Source organism: Canis lupus, chromosome 27 (assembly GCF_011100685.1).
Source record: "Canis lupus familiaris isolate Mischka breed German Shepherd chromosome 27, alternate assembly UU_Cfam_GSD_1.0, whole genome shotgun sequence".
In the NCBI taxonomy this organism is placed as follows: domain Eukaryota; kingdom Metazoa; phylum Chordata; class Mammalia; order Carnivora; family Canidae; genus Canis; species Canis lupus.
Genome location: NC_049248.1, coordinates 11,805,136 through 11,826,531, shown reverse-complemented (window position 1 = coordinate 11,826,531; position 21,396 = coordinate 11,805,136). Strand labels below are relative to the sequence as shown.

Below are 21,396 nucleotides of genomic sequence, written 5' to 3'. Positions count from 1 at the left end.
GGACTGGCATTTCTCTTTCTGGAGGACTGCAGCACCTGTGAGGTCTGGAGCCTCTCTCTGATGGGCAGCCAGATGCCGGGATGTGGCTTTGATTTTGCGGTGCCTGCTGCAAAGCGCCCAGACCACTGATGCCGCCGGGATGTCAACAAATCTCAAGACTCTCTGAGAGGCTGAACTCTGCTAAAAGGCATCTGAAGCTCAATAGCAGGGGAGGAGGAAAGACAGATGGGAGGCAGGGAAGGGAGGAAAGAGCGAGAGGGAGAAAAAGAGAGCTCTCCTTTTCACTTTGTCTTTTTTAAAAGCATCTTTTTTTTTCGTTTTTCTTTTTTCTTTTTTTTTTTTTTCCAGCCAAGACCCAACAGCAACAGGAACAAACCTGATCCACGTGGCAGGATCAAGAGGAACCTGAAACCCTTTGCAAGTGTTCTCTTTCCTGACCAGCTGGTCTTGCCGCACACTGTGAGATTTGCAAAAAAATAGATTATATATAATAGATATATATTTCCATAGGAAAACAACCTCGGATGTCTTCCCCTCTATGAATGATGATGAAAAGTCAAACTGCATGGTCTTAAAAAAAAAAAACAACAAAAACAAACGAAAACGAAAAACACCATGGAACTAACAAGAGGTGGACGGGTGAGGAGGGTGAGGAATTACAGATGGAGAGGTTCCAGATGAGGAGGAAACGGAACCAGGAGTCCTGGGCTGACGCCCTCGGCCAGAATGCCAGCCCCGCCTTCGCTGGGTGGTTTGTCTAAGGTGCTCTGGGGGCCCTCCCGCTGCGCGAGACAAGTGTCACTCCCACTTCTGGGTCTCTTTCTGTCCGGCTCTCAGCCCGCCTGCTTGCCATGCCTCCGGGGCCCTGGTGGGCAGGGGTGGGGGGTACGGGGCCCCCCCACAGCTGCCGGCCCGCCGAGGCCGCGGCTTGCTTCTCTCAGCACTCATCTTCTTGGTATATTTGTTCATCCAGCTCCTGGGACTCGAGGTGCTCCAGACGGTCCGTTCGGCCGCTCATGATTTCATCTGGGGTTTTCATAAACCTTTGGAAGAGGAAATGGGAGGAGCCCAGAGATTACATTTTCCTCAAGTCTGTCCTCACCCTGAACTCTCGACTCAAAGCTGAGGCCCCATCACCTCAAATTGCTGGAGAGCTACTGAACCCAGCCAGTAATGTTAACTTAGCCTGAACTGGAAAGAGGTGCCCCTTCCTGGGACAGCCTGAAACATGGCAAAGGAACTGTAAAAAACAGTAACAAAAACAACCCAAAAACAACCCAAAAACAAAAAACAAAACAAAACAAAAAAGAGTCCTAGGAGATGGCACCCCCTGGAGCAGTGTGGTGCATTCTGCATGGCCATTACAGGAACCCCAGACCCCAGTGCAGCTCACTGATCTGTCATTCTGAGTTTTAAAGTTAGAGTTTCCCAAGGCCCTCTGAGAAGCCGTCTATCCATTTCCATCCCAGACTGTGAGCCCAGGGAATGGCATGCGAAACTGGAATTTAACTCAAAGGATACAATTAAACGTTGTGGAATGGAAAATTTTCATAATAGGGCAAGTCAGCGGTGCTCTTGGAAATCAGAAAGGGAGAAAGGGAGAATGCTTTTCAGTGTTATCACTGATCCCCCCAAACTGCTAGCAATGAATCCCCGTTAGTTATCTGCACTGGGTGCACACAGCATGTCTCATTTTCTTGGTGGAAATAACATCAGCGACTTGTTTCGACCATGATTTCTATGGTTCGGGAAGGCAGCCTGGGTGCACACGCTGTAGCCTCACCGTGGGAGTGCCCTTTCCAAGTGGGCTCTTGGCCTGTCCACCTTTGCCTTCCCAGACCCTCCGCCCTGTGCCAGGTGAACTGTCTTAAAATATACTTTTCCTCTTGTCACTCCATGTTCAAAAGGCCTGTGATGACCACTCATCAGGTAAGGCCAAGGATACACAATCTCTTCGGCTTGCCCATCTGGGCTCTCTGTGACGTCTACGTAGGAACCTCTTGTCCTGCACTGTTGATGAGCATGAACCCTTTAGTCTGGCCAGTCTTTTTTCTTATACAAATCGTGGCTCATGCCTTCCTCCAAACCTTATCTGGCCTGATTTCTTTACTCCTTTCACTTTCTGAGCTCTGCCTCCTTGTCAAAGAGCCATGTAATCATGCTGGTCCCTACTAAAATCTTCCTTCTCTCAATGTCTAGAAATCCTGTAGAGTAGCCACAGTTTAACACTTCACTTGATTAGACCCTGGGTTTTATACCAGGAAGCCTTCATTTTGTGGAAAGTCTGGCTTTCAACACCCACTTCCTCAAAAATGACCAACTCTCCTCACTAATAGCACTATTCCGTCCTTTCATATTGTCGAAAATTGCTATTGGAAGGCTATGAACTTTCCAACCACTTCTGCTTCTCTTTTCTGCCCTTTATTGCTGAACTTCTCAAACAGTATGACTTGTCAAGTTTGCAGTCTACCTTCTCCTTTTATCCCTTAACTAAAACTTCTTCCTACCATCTGAAGTCATTAATGATCTCCTGAGGCCAAATCCACGGTCACGCTATACTTGGCCCTGCAAACTACCCCTTTCTTCTCTTGACTACTTTTCCATAATAAGCTTCTGATGGTCTATGTCAGGCTTGTCAAGAAACATTGAAAGCCTCCATCATGTACAAAACAGAATTATATAAAATAGAATCCTCTCCCTGCTAGACTCTTGTGACCTACTTGTGGGGAGAAGGACTTCACATGTACATCTATTGAAAATGTAAACCACGATGTGGTTTAGGGTCAAGGGAATCCAGGAAATGATGGAGGAAGATATCTATGTGTGTTTGACCAGTTGGAGAAAGCCTCAGGAAGGGCAGGACACCTGAGGTGGACCTAGAGGGCATAGATATTTAAAAAAGCAAAAGTGAAAGGGATATATATTTCTGGCACAGGGAATCATGTTAGTGTTGTAGGGCAGTTGGCAGGGTGTGTGATGAATTCAGAAGGCAGGAGAGTGGGCCAGAGGTAGAAAGGATTATTGAATTAATCTTGGTATAAATAATAAAATCTAGTCAGAGAAGCAATAATAATGCTTTTGCCTTTCTTACATGTTCCAAATGCTCATGAAAGTGGTTGTCATTGGTAGATTCCGACCTGGAACCTGCTGCTAAGAAATCTTGGGAAACAGGGTTTCCAGGCTTCTAGCCCCGGCAAAATAGAATGCAGTGGAAACGGTATGGAAGAGCCAAGGACAATCCAACACAATGACTACCCTGGATGTGGGAAGAGTCAATGATAACTCCACTGTCAAGGCTGGCAGCTTAGAACAACCATGATGCCGCTGATGAGCAACAAGAATTCTGGATGGGGGGAGGGGAGGTTTCTAGAATGCGAAGGTCTTTCTTGAACATTTCATGTGTGAGATACTAATGTGGTATTTCAGTGGACATGAAGTATCAGAAGCTCTTGGAAATGCAGATTTAGAATTTAAGGAGGATTTTAGAGCTGGATCCAAAGACTGAATAGTTTAACCATTAAAGTGATAACTGAAGCTGCTGTAATGGGATCATTTTATCCAGGAAGAAAAGGAAAGGAAGACTAAGTTTAGGGTGAAGGATGAAGGGAAAACACTAGCAGAGCCAGAGAAAGGAGTTTGTTTGTTTGTTTTTCAACTTCATTCGATTCTGCTTCCAACTCTTGAACAGCCTTTTCTGTTGTTTTTGAAGATCTCAATTATTTTCACTCTTCCTAAGTTAACCATAACTCCTGATGCTAACGTCCAGGTTCTCTGCTCTTTCCAATTTATCCCAACAAGCTCATCTACTCATACAGAATGTCACTTTCTACCTGTGTGTAGATAACTCCAAATCCATCTCTTTTCTGTCCCACCTGCCAAACCCACAACCTAACGTCACATCTGTTGATCCCACCTTCTCCCCGGCCTTTACCGGGTCTCCCCACAGCCATTACCACCAGTGTCAATTACCACCACTTCTACTTCTCCTGATTGGTCCTTTAGATCCTTTCTCCTTCTTCTTTTAATTCTTTCTCCTCTCTTGTATAGTACTTGGAATCACAATCTATGTGGAAGGTTAAATGGTTGGAACTCATTAGCTGTGAGGAAGTCTGGAAAGAGGAATGTCTAGTACGGCAGCTTTCAGACTTTTCTGATTATAATGCATCATAAAAAAATACATTTTACCTTGTGACTCAGCATGTGCACATGCACACAACAAAATTTTCACGAATCATTAGTCACTCTTATTTCATGTGATACAGTCTGATATTTTCAATTCTATTCTACTCAGTCCTGTCCTATTTCATTAAAAAAAGTTGTCACTGACTCAGTGAATCGATTTCATGATTCATGAATGGGTCAGGACCTGCAGTTTGACAAACACTGCTTCAGAAACTGGCTTACAGGATTGGGAACCTGGAAGTCTAGATCTAATAGCTTGCTTTGCCACTGAGGATGTTACTCTAGTTGTTCCTTTTAACTACACTGGATGTTAATGCCAGATAATTCTATTTGATCACTGCTTTATTTTAAAGGTGAGTCAGATGGTTGTTTACTTAGCTGTGGCTTTACTATAGTACAGACCTAAGTAAAAAAAAAAAAACAACAATTTTTATTTATTTATTTTTTACCCTAAAATTCTAACAACCCAGCATCCGGTATCCAATCTGGGGCACTGACGGCTTAAGTGTCATCCAGGCAGGTAGAGATCTTGTCTCCCACCTCCCTCTTATTTAAAGAAAATAATATCCTCCCAAAAGAAGGAAAGGAGAAAAAGGAAGTGCTACCTGAACAAAAGCCTTTGTCCTGGCTCCTTCCTGATAATGTTTAGTTTGTAGTAGTGGCGCAGGGCTCTGGACATTTTCTCATAGGTCATGTTTGTTCTGTTCTGTTTGTTCAAAGGAGGAAGAGAGAAAAAAAAAAAAGCACAAAGACATAGTGAAATCAACCTCAGAAAAGACACTAGGGAGCTATTAAAATAAAACCTCTTCAGCTGCTCGCGGGAGCCCTGCCCATTGGAGAAAGCTACCTGCTAATCTGCCGCCTTCCTGGCCCACTGGTGTCACCCGCTCTGCTTTTACCCGCATCGCCAAGATCTGTCCTAAGGTGAATCACCTTTTGTCAGAAGTCTTGGCGCTGCAGCTAATAAAGCATATGCCGCAGCAAGCTCCTTTATTTCCTTTCCCAGGACCAAGCAATGTTACGCTCAGTGAATTTCCTGCACGTTCCCCCTACATGGGGGTCAACCTTCACCTTCTGAGCCACAGAGAATTTTCCTTTTTGTCTGCCTCTTTTTCTTTTTCTTTCTTTCTTTCTTTTCTTTTCTTTTTTCTTTTCTTTTTTCTTTCTTTCTTTCTTTTCTTTCTTTCTTTCTTTCTTTTTCTTTTTTCTTTTTTTTCTTTTCTTTTCTTTTCTTTTCTTTCTTCTTTCTTTTCCTTCCTTCTTTTTCTCTCGCTTTCTTTCTTTGCTTCTTTCCTTCTCTCCCTCTCTCTCTCCCCCCACCCCCCTTTATTTTGTGCTGCAGTGACCTTTCTCAAACTTGTATTTCTGGCTTGTCATTTTAAGGAAGAGATTTTTGTTGTTGCTGTTTAAATTCCTGTTGTGGAAGGAAGAATAGAGTGGTTCCGAGAGCCCCGGGGCTATGGCACAGTGGCCACAGCGGGACTTTTCTGGGTGACTCACACTGAGGAGTCCGTCAGTGGGGCCTTGCTATATTTGGTCATGGCCTGCACCGGGTCTTCCTCAACAGGGCCGGAGCTCAGGCTGCCAACCTCCAGGGCTGCGGCCCCAGCAGGGCTTGGCTGTGCTCCACTCTGTCCCCTTTCACTCAGCTCACCTGGTGTGGTGCCACCCCGGTGCCCTGCCTGCATTGCCTCACATCTACTGGTCCGTGGTCAGGCCTGGATCTTGGTTCCTCATTTGTTTTATTTTTAGTAGGGATACAGATTTATTTATTTTAATATATTTTTGAGGGGGGAGACCCTTTGCTCTACTTTCTTTCCTTTTACTGAGTCGTAAAAACACGTAACAGGACATCCATCCTCTTAAACTTTTAAGCACATACTAGAGTGGTGTTAATTACAAGTACAATGTTGTATAGCAGATCTCTAGAGCTTCCTCATCTTGCTTATGGGGAAAACCTTATGCCCATTGATTAGTATATCCCCCTTGCCCCTGCTCCCCAGCCGCTGGTAATACCATTCCACTTTTTGATTCAATGAATTTGCCCACTTTAGATCCTTCCTGTGAATGGAAGCAGGCAGTATTTGTCTGTGATTGGCTTATTTCACTTGGCTTAATGTCCTCAAGATTCCTCCATGCTGTAGCATGTGACAGATGGGATTTCTTTCCTCTTTATTTTTTATTTTTTTTTTCTTCTTTTTTTTTCTTTTTTTTTTTCTTTCCTCTTTAAGGCTGAGTAATATTCCGCTGTATGTTACACTGTTGTTTCTTTATCCAGTCATCCATAACGGACATTTAGGATGTTTTACGTACTTTTTACATCTGTGGGCTTTCACAGTTTTCCTAACTGTAAAAGATTATATCAGGGCACCTTGGTGGCTCATGGTTGAGCGTCTGCCTTCAGCTCAGGGCATGATCCCAGGGTCCTGGAATCGAGTCCCACATCAACTCCCCACAGGGAGTCTGCTTCTCCTCTGCCTATGTCTCTGCCTCTCTCTCTCTGTCTCTCATGAATAAATAAATAAAATCTTTAAAAAAAATAATAAAAAAATAAAAGATTATATCCTGTAAGTTCCATTTCCTCTTCCCAGCATAGAAAAGCATAGGGCAAACAGTTCTTGCCTGTTTGCTTTTCAAGGGGATGTTGCAGAGTTCGAGTGTAAGCATTTCCATGTAGAAAGGGGCTGCTGTGGACATGGGAGTTTCTAACTGAGCAGAACAGAGGTGATGCTTCCCCAGCTTCCTCATGAGTCCCAGAGCTCCCCAGAGCTTCCCTGTTACCCTAGATCCTGAGGACATGTGAGTGTCAGGGCCAGGCCAAGGGGATGGGATGGAGGGCTGCTCTGAATGCAGCTCTTTCAGACCAGACGTTGTGAAGTGAAGTGGCACCTGGCATAAGTAACAAATGGAAAGTGGCATCTTTAATCATTTCCTTCTCTTTGCAACTGTCTAATTGCTCACCCCATGAGGAATAAACCAAATAATGAGGGGCACATGTAGGAGGCAGAAGCCAGGCAATTATCCTCCAACCTAGAGAGAAGGGCTTTACTTCGGCCCTCATTGGCAGAGTAAACAGCTGGTGCCCTTTTACCTTATGGTTTCCCCACAGTCGAGCCAGTCCATTGGGATCCACTATCCGGAATATTTTGGATTCTTTGTCCTCCCATCGGATGAAGTTTTCGTACCGGCTGTCAGAAAGCAACTGATAGACGTAATCCCAAAGCAGTCTACAGTCTACAGAGGCAAAGGGCAAGAAAACACTTTAGAATTAGGTTTCTTGTTGAGGCACCAAGAATCAGAATGAGAAAATCATCAAATAATCACTTCAGCCTACTGTGGACTGATGGTCAACTTTCTTATCTCACAGTGAGGAGACCAGATCCCAGAGAGACCGCAGATGGTACTGCAGAAGGGCGACCTTTGACCAAGGTCATGACCAATGACTTGAACTTGAGTGGAGTTCCCATGAAAGAGAGCAAGCCAAAAGAGGGGGTAAAACCAGGCCAGGGTCAGAGAGTCAAAGGGCGGGAAGAGAGCCCTAGTGCTCCAGGCAAGCGGCGTGGGATACTTGGTGGCCCTGTAAGATCACTCTGGTGTTGGAGGCTTTACGCACAAAGATGAGAAGACTGGGGCAGGCTATCAAGCGGCAGAAAAACAAGTGTGATGGGTGCACAGCTGCGGGAAAGAGAACTACGTGGTTTGCAGATGACTGGGAGTTGTGGCTAGCGTGGTTTTCAAGAGGGCAGATATTTTCTCATTACGGCTAATTTTGGAGTTCTTTAAAATTGTTTTTTTTATAATGAAATGAGGGTAGAAAGGAACTCAAGGCAAAAAAAAAAAAATAATTTTCCCCATTTGAAGGACTAATGTTCTATCACCTGGTCAGGCCACAAGCGTTTATTAAGTGAGTTAATACAGGCCAGGCATTGTGCTAGGCCTCCTTGGCTTTTGGTGGTGGGTTGGCATATTAAAAGAGAAGACACAGGCTGCACACCTTTCCCTTGTTCTAGTGCTTTCTGGATGTGCCCTAACGGTATGTGGTTTGCCCTCCAGCTTCCCTTGATAGGTGGGCGGAGGCAGACATGTCCTATCCAGGTGTGCTTTCTGGACCAGCCTCCAGATGAGAATAAGAGGCACTGGTTTCCAGGGGTTCACCGTTGATCGTGGCAGCCCCCAGCCAGAACTCCTGGCAGTGAATGATCAATCCCTGAATTCTATATATGCGCTTAGCACTTTACTTGCATCCTTTCTACTCCTCGGAGGCCCAAGGTGGCTGGGCTTTGAATTCCAGGTCTCAGGCACACAGTGCGCTGACTGCCTTCTGTTGGGTGAGGCTCGGCCCACCTGGGAGGGGAGTGTCTAACCGAGGCCTGGAATATTTTAGAGTCAACACATTCACCTCCCAGGAAAAGAAACACACACCCTTCCAAGGAGTATATTTACAAGGGGGAATTGAGTCAGGTCACCTTTGGCAAGCTTCTTAAATCTCTCTGAGTTCTCTTTCCTCATATTTGAAATGGGAATAATGTGTCCTTGACGGGATTACTGTATTAGTGATAGTGCGAGTGAAGGGAAAGTCATGAAGGTCACAACAAAATCACAACAGCAACGCCATTAACTGGGTGCTAGGGGCAGGCGCTGAGCTTGTGTTCCACAAGCATCGCTACACTTGACCCTGGTGACCCCCTGAGAGGCAGGTGCTGTTGCTACTCCTATTTTATGGACGAGGAAGCTGGGGCTTACCGGGTTTGGTAATTTACTCCGGGGGCACAGCTCAAGAGTGACCCACGTAGGACTGCAGCCTCTGCCCGGCTCTGAAGCCCGTGCTCCGCCTCCCTTCCTGATGTGATTTCTATTCCCAGAGAGGCTGGTTAACAGGTAGGTATTTGTAAAGTTTTAGGACTTCCCAGGGCGAGGTTTCACTCTGTGTAGTGCAATCGTGGTGAAAGCCAGCCTTTGCTCTGAATGGCAGAAGAACTGGCATAAAATGTGGCACTTTCAAGAAACTAACATGAAAATGGCCATAAATCTTCCTACGGGTAGCCTCCGATCCACCCCCCAGCCCACTGTCTGTGTCTAAACATTAACGGAATGTGTGAGTTACTGTGTTTTAGAACAGGACGAACTGTGCTCTTCTTGCAGCCCAGACATCGCGTACTCTGGGAGTTGAACCCCATTCTGGTGACAGAAGCAGCCGGCCACTTCTATTATCCCCTGCCAGCCAGACGGAGAGAGCAGGGAACCCCCAACCCTAGCACCACAAAGCACCTGGAGAAGTCAGTGTTACACTATCGCACAACTGAGAAGAATCTAGCTCATTTTTTTTTTTAAGATTTTATTTACTTATTCATAGAGACACAGAGAGAGAATGAGAGGCAGTGACACAGGCAGAGGGAGAAGCAGGCTCCATGCAGAGAGCCCGACGTGGGACTCGATCCAGGGTCTCCAGGATCACGCCTCGGGGTGCAGGTGGCGCTAAACTGCTGCGCCACCAGGGCTGCCCCGAATCTAGCTCAGTTTTAAGGCAACTGGTGCAGGATAATTCTGGTTGCTAGGCAAAGCAGTGAGGTCGGCAACGTGTCTTAACCCACCTGGCCAACTCCTTGTCTCATGACATCTTTACTACAAATGGAAAACAGAGGACTGAGATGTGGATTCAGTTTTTGTCCTGCCATCAAATGGCAGACACATTTTAATTTCCCCACAATCTCTACCAATTGGAATACGGCTGAAAAGAATCAAATATCATCCCATAAAAATGCCAGTAAATTAGGAGGAACAACAAAGGGGGTTTGCACATAGCTCCTCTATCACTTCTCTTATAGGGGAGAAATCATGTTCACTGCAGAGAGATATCATGGCACCTTTGGATTCATCTGGGTTGGGAATGCGAGTCTCCAGAGTGTTCATGTGACTAACACTTCATAAACAAACAAATAAACAAAAAACCAACAAAAACTCCCTGATTGTCTCCAGTAGTTTGATATAAGAAAATTGTGGAAGGGGAGCAATATGTTGCTACTCCCCTCACCTCTATGCCAACTGGAGCTAGAGCGTAAAGTGGATGATCCTTCCATCCCCATCTGCACAAGGACTTCTAATTTCCTAGTTTCTCTGGCTTCTGTCTTTCTGTCGTGGTACATTCTCTTTCTCATAAAACAACGCAGTGTGAACCAGGCCATTTTTCCAAGTAAGAGCTTAACTAGCACTGGGCTACCGTCCTGGTTTTTCAGAAGCATCAAACTTGGACCTTGATATAAACCATTTACTAAAAATGATCTAGAATGTTATCTGCTCTTTGGTTGGTTAAGTGAAGGGCAGGGCTTACCAGAGAACAGACCTCACCTGTATGTTTCAGGAACATTTGATTCTTGCAAAGTTTTCCCTTTCATAAATGTGAAAATAACCCCCAAACAAGCTGCCAATTGATCACTTTAAATGACATTTAAGCCAGCAAAGCCAACTTTAGCTGAGTAATAAAAATACGTTGACATTCAAGACATATTGAATTACTCAATCACTAACGGAGGTAGCAACAGGAATTTTGTGGCATAAAGCAGTTGTTTCAAACTCAAGAGTGTAAGTGGCTTTTGCAACATTATTGATTGTTTTGTTTCTTTAGTTAAAAATTATTCCAGATGATAAAAATAAATGCCTGACCATAGAAGATTTTTTTTTCTTTACAACTAAAGTTCAAGCCATGGGAGTTATTTTGTTTTTAAGACTTCAATTTAATAAAAGGCAGATCCTTTTTAGTTCTCTAGATCCTCTGGAGGTTGTTACCTGCAATTTTTCAGCTCTGTTGAAATCCACATCTGCACAGATACAATGGTCTTTGATCATCAATGAAAATGCTTAATACTATATAATGAAATTCACCAAACTCTATAAATAGATTATCCTATTATAAGACACTTGAATATGCATATGAAAAAATTATATTACAAGGTATTCATTAATTTTAAATGCATTTCTCTTAAACTAAGGGGACCTCTATATTAAGGCACGTGGGTATTTTAAACAAATGTCCATTATTTGGATTGTCTCTTCATGAGAGGAAGTTTATAAAGGGCTTAGCTCAAGTGAAGTGCCATTTTTCAGTCAGAGAGAACATTCTCTCTTTCCTGCTGGGTGAGGTGCCCTGGGTATCCATAGCTAAAAGGCATTATAAAAAATCCCTTCCTGTGGTTAAGGAGAAATATTTTCACTCCCACGTCTGTCTCTTAGCAGAGACTCGTTGTATGTGCTCATGGAACAGAGATTGTAAAAAGATGGGCAATTCACACATAACCAACATGGTTTCTAATGAAAAAACCATGCTAGACAAAACTGATGTTTAAAAATCTGAGTGGGCAAGTCAAGTTATTGACAAAGGGAATGTTTAATGATGGTGGCTAATTAAAATTTTGGGAAAACTTCTGAGAAAGTAATTTTATGTTGTTTTAACTGCCCAAATGGAATTTTAAATGAAGGCCTGTAAACTGGAGTTCTGTGGGTACAATCACTAACTCACCGGATGCTGAGTGTCTCTGTTTCATTTTTCAATTTATTGCAAAAATTAATTTATTTCAGGTTCAGCAACAAAACAAGTAAAATGCAAAATATAAAGTTGCTACTCTGCTTTATAGCAGTGGTTCCACACTAGCAGCAATGTTGAGCAGTAGGGGAAGGAAGGCATTTCCCAGTGTCTGGGGATAATTCTGATTGTCACGACTGGGTGGAGGATGCTACTGGCATCTAATGGGTAGAGGCCAGGGATGCTGCTAAATATCATATAATGCACAAGTCAGCTCCCCCACCAAATCCCAGCAAAAAATCCTTGATCCGATTATCAAGAGTGTTAAGTTTGAGAAACTCTGCTTCTAGAAACACATGCTTTACAGTATGCACAGGTTAGTTTTTTGTTTTTCTTTTGTTTTCCTTTTCTCTTTCCTGTCCTCATTTCTAGATGGGCCATTATCGGGAAGCAGAAAGTTAATAGATCCAGTGCAGCCAACCCTGTGTTGATACACAGAGGTGTGTTTACAATGGGCAATTGCTCGTGCTCTGCTGCGGGCTTTGGAAAACAGAAACCATATGTGCACAGTAACAAGCTGGGTGGGGAGAGGCTAAGGTGAGGAATACAGATCCCGGCTTCCTGGCTGGACTGTGGCACATGGACTACAGGTGTAGACAAGGCTGGCCCTTTGCACCTTTGGTTGCATGAGGTGTAGAGTAACAAAACAGGTAAGGAACAAATAAAATGAAAAGTTGCCTGAGCAGCTCAGTGGTTGAGTGTCTGCTTTCGGCTCAGGTTGCGATCTCAGGGTCCTTGGATTGAGTCCCGCATCAGGCTCCCCATAGGGAGCTGCCTCTTCCTCTGCCTGTGGCTTTGCCTCTCTCTCTGTGTCTCTCATGAATAAATAAATAAAACCTTAAAGAAAAAAAAAAAACAGTTGCTACTCTTGCTTGATAGCTGTGGTTCTAAACCACGGGCCACTTAACCTAGTAGGGAAGGTAACACTTTGAGCTTAAGCCCCCAGCGGGAACCTTGCAATGCTCAGCCCCTGTTCTGCTTAGGTGGGGGCAGCCTGGGAATTCGCATCCCTACCTCCAGGCAGTCATGCTGTATTACAGAAATGTGTGTCCTTAAGCAAACTGGAATTTCCAGTCTCCTGGAGCTCCTTCTATTATTTCCCACCCAGCCACTGTGCTGTTACCGTTTTATCTTTTAAAAACGCTGTCCCGAAACTTCCTTCTCTTTTAGGGCTCTTTGATTTCTCGGTAGCTCACGGTGAAAATAAACGGCAGGGACTCAGCCGATGTGAGAAGTCCACACGGGACATTCCTGGGCAAAGCCTCAGAGGTGAGACACAGCACAGAAATGAATCTCCACGGAGATAAGGAAAGGAGGGCGCCTTGAAGGCGTGCCCTCTGCAGGCCACCAGCCTGCCAGCTCCATGCCCATGCCAGCTCCAGGTGGCCAGTGGTGCTGGCTGGACTCATGGCTCTCCCCTCATTCTCTGCAGCCCTGCAGTAGAGCAAAGAAAAATGGAGCAGGGAAGGGACCCTAATGCTTAGTAATTAGCCAACTGGTGCTGTGTATTTGCATATTGTCTCATTAGTACTCCAAAGTGCCCGGAAGTGGGTATTACTGCTCTCATTATGATGGAGAAGGAAACCAGGACTCAGGGGGCAGACAGCACTTCTGGGGGGTGGGGGGTGGGAGGACAAGGACTGGATTCCAATCCTGCTTCTTCCAGAGTCCACGCTTGCTCATCAGCCCATACTGCTTCCGGGGGAACACTTCAGGCCAGCTGTTGATTGGGACCCTGTGTTGGGAGCCTTTGAGAATTCTGCCAGAGGGTTATCTGCCTAAGATGGTGCGAGATGATGTGGTTGGACCCTTTGGTTTATGAAGACGTCCCACAACCCTGTCCTCTCCTTCCTTAAAACAGACATTTATACACCTCTGTGCAAAGGCTCACATATGTATGTATACCTTGGTACCAAGGTCCCTTACCAGTTTCATTATAAACCCTTAGACTCCTCTTTTGTAATGTATTTTTCCCCTCAAGGCTGCTCCTGAGACTCATTAATAAAAATTAAAAAAAAAAAAAAAAAAAAAAGAAGTTCATGAGTTTCATTTGAAACCATTCACCAGCACCAAATACTGCTGGGGAGGAAGTAGGGATGGAAGCAAGACGAAGAGGACAGAGTGACTTCCCCTGGCCCCCTGGTCCTTGCCCCCCTGGGGACATGCCTCCAACTGCTTACCCTGGAGTCTCAGGCTTATTTTTCTTCATCTGATTTAAGATTAGAGGCTCCCAGGATTGAATTTCTGTGCACACAGAACTCATCCAGTCAATAAAACCAAATCGGGAAAGTATATTGTTTTAGTCAGGTGACAAATAAGCAGTACAGGCGACTTCTTGATTAGAATCTTTTTGTTTCTGTTTAAAATGTAACCTTGAGAGATAATAAGCAGATTTTTGGAAGTCCCTCTGGAGATCTGAAAGATTGCCATGACATGGGTTATAAAAGGGTTGGGAGTGGAGGGAGCATGTGCTGGGCTTATGTCTTATCTGCTGCAGAATCAGCCAAACAATAATGTCTTCACAAACCATGAAGAAGTTCATGTTTGCAAAGAAAATCAGGGGACTAAGCAAAAGTTGTGAGATAAGCACCAGAAAAGAAATATTCTCTATTCAGGTGGGTCATGGACTTGGAACAAGCAAATCTGTATAGACCTCTAAAATCCCCATGTTTGTATAGCAATGGAGTATGAATGGATTATAAACCAGTTTGCCAATGACTCTTGCTTCCTTAGCAGATTTTTGGATGAAGGCCAAGGAGGGGACAAGCAGACGGGAAGTTGGTAACTCAGGTTTTAATGGAATTGAAGAACTTGAAGAGAAAGCCAAAAACAACTTAAAATTTTCTTTTAAGACTTAGCTGTCCATAGTTAAAACCAAAGCAGGAGCTTAGTTTGTTTGTTGGTGTCAAGTTGGAGGGATATTGCCTTGTGTCAGCAAAGACACAAAATTTGGCATATGGAGACGCTGTACCCTATCACCTAGAAAAACACCTGGCACATAGGAAGACACAGGATCATTTTTGAATAAATGAATGAATGATTTAACTACGCCATCCAAGTATTGAAAGGAACAGTTTCTTTCACTGAGTTTTTACTTACGTTCATGATGTTATTGTAACTCTCCTGGACCGGTCTGCAAACAGTCTAGAACTTGTCTCCTTTCTTCTATCACTTGTTATTGTTCCTTTCCCATGTCTTAGGCATGCCTCATCTTCTAAAGTGCAAGTAATTCCTTGAGAGCGGGGACAGGGTTTTCTACTTCCGTATCCCACATCATGCCAATGATTTCAGGCATACTGTACATGTGAGTAAACAATGCCGTACAACAGGGGCAGCAAATGTTTCCTGTAATGTTTTCTGCAAATATCTTAGGCTCTGCGGGCCACGCAATCTCTCCTGCAACTGCTCAACTCCACTGTTGGAGCCCAAGAGCAGCCACACACAGACGACACTAAGTGATTGGGTGTGGCTGGGTGCCAGTGAGACTTGATTTACAAAAACAGGCGGTGGCTGATTTGGCCCCGGGCCAGACTTTCCAATCCCTGCTCTAGAGTCCCAGGTCAGAAGGAAACAGTGTCTTGGAAAGAACACTGGATGAAGCGCAAGGCTGGCCCTGGATGTGCCTGAATCTCCGTTGCTTCACCTGTAAAAGCCCCTTCTAGCTTTGAAATCACTTGAGTTCTAAGAACGGAATGTCAATATAGACTGAAAACATGACTCACGGCATCAGTGGTAACTAGGCCTCATCACTGTATGGCGCTCACTGCTAATATACTCTTTGGATATGAAACACATGGACGAGGCACAGGCCAGTAAAACTTTTGTGGGCTGAGAAAAGTGCTAGAAGGTTCACAGATGCTGCCTCAACCCCTAACTCCCTACCTCCAACCCCCCCCGCCCCCCACAATCCCTTCATGAGCATAAGAAATAGAAAACAAGCCCAGAAAGAAGCAATTTGTTCATTGTTACATACACCATCGGCTATTCAATAAAAAATTTGAACCCAGGGGTCTTGTCTCACTGTATTCCATGTTAAATTCTCTCCTATAAAGTCTGGCTATTCTAACTTACTAGCCTCAACAACAGTCCTTAACCTTTGAAAAATAAGCGCTACCTTTAAAAATATGCTACATGTTATATATAAATAGATCTAATCTGTGATTTGTAGGTAAGCCATTACCTCCTAAATTTATTTCATTGAATATTTTAATTTTTATAGGCCAGTACCTAAGTAAACTATTGTAACTTTGCATGTCACCTCTAAAACGTGTGCTACAAAAAAAAAAAAAAAAAAGTAATAAAAATAAAAATAAAAAATAAAATGTGTGCTACAGGACTCCTGGGTGGCTCAGTGGTTGAGCATCTGCCTTTGGTTCATGGTGTGATCCCGGGGTCCTGGGATCAAGTCTCGCATCGGTTTCCTTGTGAGGAGCCTGCTTCTCCCTCTGCCTATGTCTCTGCCTCTCTCTGTGTGTCTCTCATGAATAAATAAAATCTTAAAAAAGTAATAAATTGTATGCTACATTCCAATTCAGAGATATTAAAAAGTGAGGAAGGGACACCTGGGTGGCTCAGCAGTTGAGCCTTTGGCCCAGGGTGTGATACTGTGAGTCCCAGGATCGAGTCCCACATCAGGTTCCCTGCATGGAGCTTGCTTCTCCCTCTGCCTATGTCTCTGCCTCTCTCTCTCTCTCTCTCTGGGTGTCTCTTCTCTCATGAATAAATAAATAAAATCTTAAAAAAAAAGGTGAAAAAAAAAAAGAATGGAAAAATAGAGTTTTTTAATGGACTTGGATTCCATGGATTTACATTTCTACCTAAAGTAGAAAAAAATACACTGGGCCTTAACTTGCTTTGACTTTTCTCCATCTGGAATGATATCTTTTTCTCTAATCTTCATTGTTCATATTCTAAGCATCTGTGAGCCCAGCTAAAAGCCAGCCCCTCCAAGGAGCCTTCCCTAAACTCCCCTACAGCACTTTAATAGGAGTCCTTTAAAGATATCACACACTGTAATGACAGCCAATGGCATTCGGCTTTTTCAAGATAAAGAGTATATCTTAGACCTCCTAGAACCCTCCACCCTCATGGATGCAGTCCAGTGCCTCAAACACAGGAAGTGGCCAAATATATAAATCCTAAAGTCCTTGAGCAAATGACATCTGAATGGACAAGAATTTGGCTACACTATTTCATCCGCATTCATAAGCATGTTCCTATCCATACCCTCCAGCTACGGTATTCATCAGCATGACATTCAGCGACACGACACCTTCATTTCTTTCTGGGCTTTGCTCATTGAACAAGCTTATGGAACTAGGTTTTCTCATCTCACATCTGCTTTATAGATATAAAGGCTTTTGATGGCTGTTCAGTAATGCCAGAACTTTACATTGTACCTAGGAATTACCCATTGAGCTCAACCCCTACTAAATAGAATTTTATAAGGATCTGACTAGTCCAGAAAGACACTAGAAGTGTAGGAATGAAGGAGACAGGGATCTCCCAAGAGAAACAGTGGAGCCTGCAGTTGTGATGAATTCTCTTCAGAGGGTTAGAATCAAGACTAAGTATCAGACTCTAGACTTTCTACCCCTTTCATTTTACCCTTGAGAAAAATTGAGACTCAGTTCAATTTACCAATGTTGAATTTTTGGTTAAATTAGTTAATACTGGGACACCTGGGTGGCTCGGTGGTTGAGCATCTTCCTTTGTTTTTTTTTTTTTTTTCAAACTTTTTTTTTTTTAAGATTTTATTTATTTATTCATAGACACACACACACAGAGAGAGAGAGAGAGAGAGAGAGAGAGGCAGAGACACAGGCAGAGGGAGAAGCAGGCTCCATGCAGGGAGCTGGATGTGGGACTCAATCCCTGGTCTCCAGGATCACACCCCAGGCTGCAGGCAGCGCTAAACTGCTGTGCCACCGGGACTGCCCGAGCATCTGCCTTTGGCTCAGGTCCTGATGGCTGAGCATCTGCCTTTGGCTCAGGTCGTGATCCAGGGGTCCTGGGATGGAGTTCCACATCAGGCTCCCCACGCGGAGCCTACTTCTCCCTCTGCCTATGTCTCTGCCTCTCTCTGTGTATCTCATGAATAAATAAAATCTTTAACAAAACTTAGTTAATACTTACATCTGGAGATTTTTAAACTTTTGAGTATATCATTAGAGCATTAATGATGAATACTTTGAGGGGACTCTCTCATACTGGATAATGTACTCCCCAAAGGATCTGGGCCCTACAGTTATTCTAGATAAATATCCTGACTTCCTAGGGTCCTAAGGAAAAGCCTAGATTCCCCTCTTCTGTGTATTCTTGAGACAGGGCATCTGTGGGTACCAAGGTTCATCACTGGGTTGGTATGATAGTCCATGGAACATCTTATTGATGAGGCTACATCTATGAGGCTTGTCTGATGTTTACGAGTAAGATTTTAAATACACACCAGCACAATTTTTAAGAGACAAATATTTTAAAATTTATAAACCTACTAAACAAGGGAGAAGTAACTCTGTAAGACTCAATAATTTAACTTTCTTGATGTATGGGCTTCTCTTCGATTCCTACAAAGCCTGTGATAAGATGGCACCACAGAGGAGGTGGACAGGACCGATGTTGCTGGGGAAGACAGGTCACATGAGGGCAGCAATACCAGCAGCAGCCAATGGCACAGCAGTGACTGTCCTGTTGGCCCTGTAACCCAACCCCTATTTGACCTTTGTTTCTCTGGGGCTCCATTTCCTCTGTGGCTTCCCTGGTGCAAATGATCTTCCATATAAAGTGAATACAGCAGTAATAAGCTGCCTGTAAGAGCTGTCCTGAGAATTATAAACAAGTAGACAGTATCTGCAAACTGTCCAGTACCGCTGTATAGACCATGTAAGAAACAAGACAAGAAGGGTATGTATAGACAGGAGAGGTCTGGCCTGGGAAGCACAAGACAGGTCATTTATATGCTTCACAGTAATACATGACCTCATCCTCATTCCTTTTTCTAATCATCTGGGGAAATTCACATGTTTTGCCTAAACTCTCTTTCTTTATAAATCTCCTGTTTTTTTTTTTTTTTCCTTTTTGTGGTTTCTTTTTTTTTAGATTAAAAAAAACCCAACCATACACACAACCATATACATACATGTAAAGGTAGAGAACAAAACAATGTGAATCCCTGTATGTCCATCACCCAGCCACACAGCCATTTGCTCACAGCTAGTCTTATTTTACGCACACCCCACTCATGCCTCACCCCCAGCACCGTGGGATCATTTGAATCAAATCCCGGACACAGATAATTTCATTTTTCATGGCTTTTCAAACATACAAGTCCTATTTCCTTGGCATTTCATTTTCTTGATTCAACACCTCTGATATAAACAATCTGCAGCACTAAAATGGAGGCAACATGGGAGGTACGCTTGGAGCCACAGAAAAATTTAGAAACAAATAATTTAAATAAAAAAAGGACAATGAGTCAAGGCAGAGGCAGTTAATATAGCCTGTAGGACCCTGTGCTGTCATGCTGTTAGGAGCACCACCCCATCCTGGGGCTCCCTTGGAGGTCTGTCCTGGGGTACCCGCTCATGGAGGAAGGGGGCATGTCTCGCCTTTCCCTGACCAGGTCTGACTTCTCCTGCCTCTGTGCCTCCCTCCCACTACTGAACACATCACAATCACCTCCAGTACTGAGCCACTTCCCTGTAAAATCCTCCTCCATTCCTCCTGTCAAAACACGCCTTCTCTCTGCTTTGCTCCCACAGCGCTGAATTATCCTAGCACACAGTCAGTACTCAATAAGTGCACATGCACTGAATGAATTGGACACAGGACGGATTCCATTCTGCCTTGCACCTTACTTAGTGCTTTTCACATCCGTGTCTCCCAGGGATTTTAAATTCCTCAAGGAAATAATTGTGTTAAATCAACTCTGTGTCCCCCTCCCTTCTAAGGCATTCATGGGTGCATAGTGGGTGCTTAACGAATGTCTCACGAATGGAAGGTGCTCTAGGAAAAGAGCCACGTGGCTGGAGGGTGAGGTGTCTGGAGCATGACTTCACGGAAATTAAGGGCAGACTAGCACAAATACAATGAACAGACATTTTCCCCCAGGTTTCCAGAGCTTTCTTGTCTCAGGGAAGCAAATTTGGGCTTGTCATCATAAAAGCAAAAGAATTTGGGAGTGGTTTCCTTCGTCCAAATGACCCAGCAACACCTGCCTCGAAACCATAATCGTGTTTTTCTCTCCCACCTTCTCCCAAGGTGAAGGCTACACTAAGTTACTGCCCATAGGATGGAATTACAGGTCTAAATCGGAGACAAAGGTTCTTTATGCTGTGTCTGGTCATTAATTAGCTGCTGGAAACTTCAAGACAGGGCCATTAGCATGCTCATAAACCTTTTATTTTAAATGTTTTCGCTTAGCCGTGATTCTGATGTGACTCTCCTTGTAGGCTGGACATAGGACATTTGTTTCTTAACATTTCTGAGGCTCATTAACTACTCTATCCCAGCGGCTCATTAACTAGCCCATTAGGGATTTCACTTCATTCCGGCAGAAGCCTCCACTTGCCCTCGCAGAGCCTTTGAGGGCGCCTATCTGAGGCCATCTAATTGGGAATGATGTGAGGCTCGCTGCAAGGCAGGGGCGAGAGGGGGCTTTGTGGGTCTCCCTGGAGGCTGGAGTGGCGGTGAAGGGGTGCGCTCACCTACCTGCTATTCTCCCAATGGGCATGGCGTGCTCCTCGGGTGGGGAGACAGACACCATGATGTGGTTCATGTACGCCAGGTCTTCCCGATGGGAGAGGTTGATGGGCTTCCCTTCCCTATGAAGCCCGTCCTCGGAGAGCCTGGACTGTTTGAAATCCACGGAGTGCCGGGGGTTCAGGATCAGAGGGTGCATGATGGGACTGGGCATCAGCTGGATCACGCGGGTGCTCTCCTGCCGGGGGCTCGATGGCTTCGGGTGAGGCTCAGAGGATGGTGGGCAGTGGTTATTCTCCATGGGAGACACTGACAGGGGGTAGGACTCCTGGTGGTTGTTCTCCTGGTGGAGCCTCGGCCCCTGGGCCCTCTCGGCCGGGGAGAGGCGGCGGATCATGTTGTCCAGGGGGGACCGGAGGGGCCGCTGCTCGGGGTCGGGAGAAGGCCGGTGATTGGCTGTGACAGGTGATCTAGAACGGTGCAACAGTTCAATGGTGGGGGGGTTGTGGTGCACATTCTCCACTGGTGGCCTTGGGGTCCTCTGGACACAGTTATCTGTGGAGCAGAAGGAGAGACAATCACTGACCCCAGTGGACGGTTGGGAGAGGGACCCTGCTGCAGTCCTAGAGGTAATGAACAGTGGAGTCCAGGCATGTGCCGGGCAGACCTTTCATCCCTTGAGACGGAGTGTCTTTCCCACTGCTTAAAAAAACAACTGAAGTACACATACTTGAAATTCTTTTCCTACACTAGACAGGCTAAGAATGTCTACAAGCATTCCATTAATCACTTACTAGTAGCTTATAAACACAAGGAAGCCAAACTCGTGTCCTCTAGCTCTTTGTTTCTTGACTCTCTGACGTTACTTTTGGGGTCCTTATGGGTTTCTTTCTAGACACTCACTGACTTGTATTTTCATAGCTGATTTTACATATTCT

The 21,396-nt window shown here is 44.6% G+C and overlaps 1 protein-coding gene across 4 annotated transcripts in view; it reads right to left on the bottom strand.

The window, feature by feature from the left end:
* Positions 1-285: 285 nt before the first annotated feature.
* The window catches only part of ETV6 (ETS variant transcription factor 6), a 236,345-nt gene continuing 215,234 nt past the window's right edge, over positions 286-21,396 (bottom strand). For all 4 annotated transcript variants that reach the window (XM_038576800.1, XM_038576801.1, XM_038576803.1 and 1 more), the window contains 4 exons: positions 20,468-21,013; positions 7,274-7,416; positions 4,788-4,888; positions 286-1,043 (listed from right to left, as the gene is read on the bottom strand). In XM_038576800.1, coding sequence (XP_038432728.1) covers positions 938-1,043; positions 4,788-4,888; positions 7,274-7,416; positions 20,468-21,013 — 896 coding nt within the window. In that variant the 3' untranslated portion in view covers positions 286-937. The remainder of the gene's footprint in view (positions 1,044-4,787; positions 4,889-7,273; positions 7,417-20,467; positions 21,014-21,396) is intronic.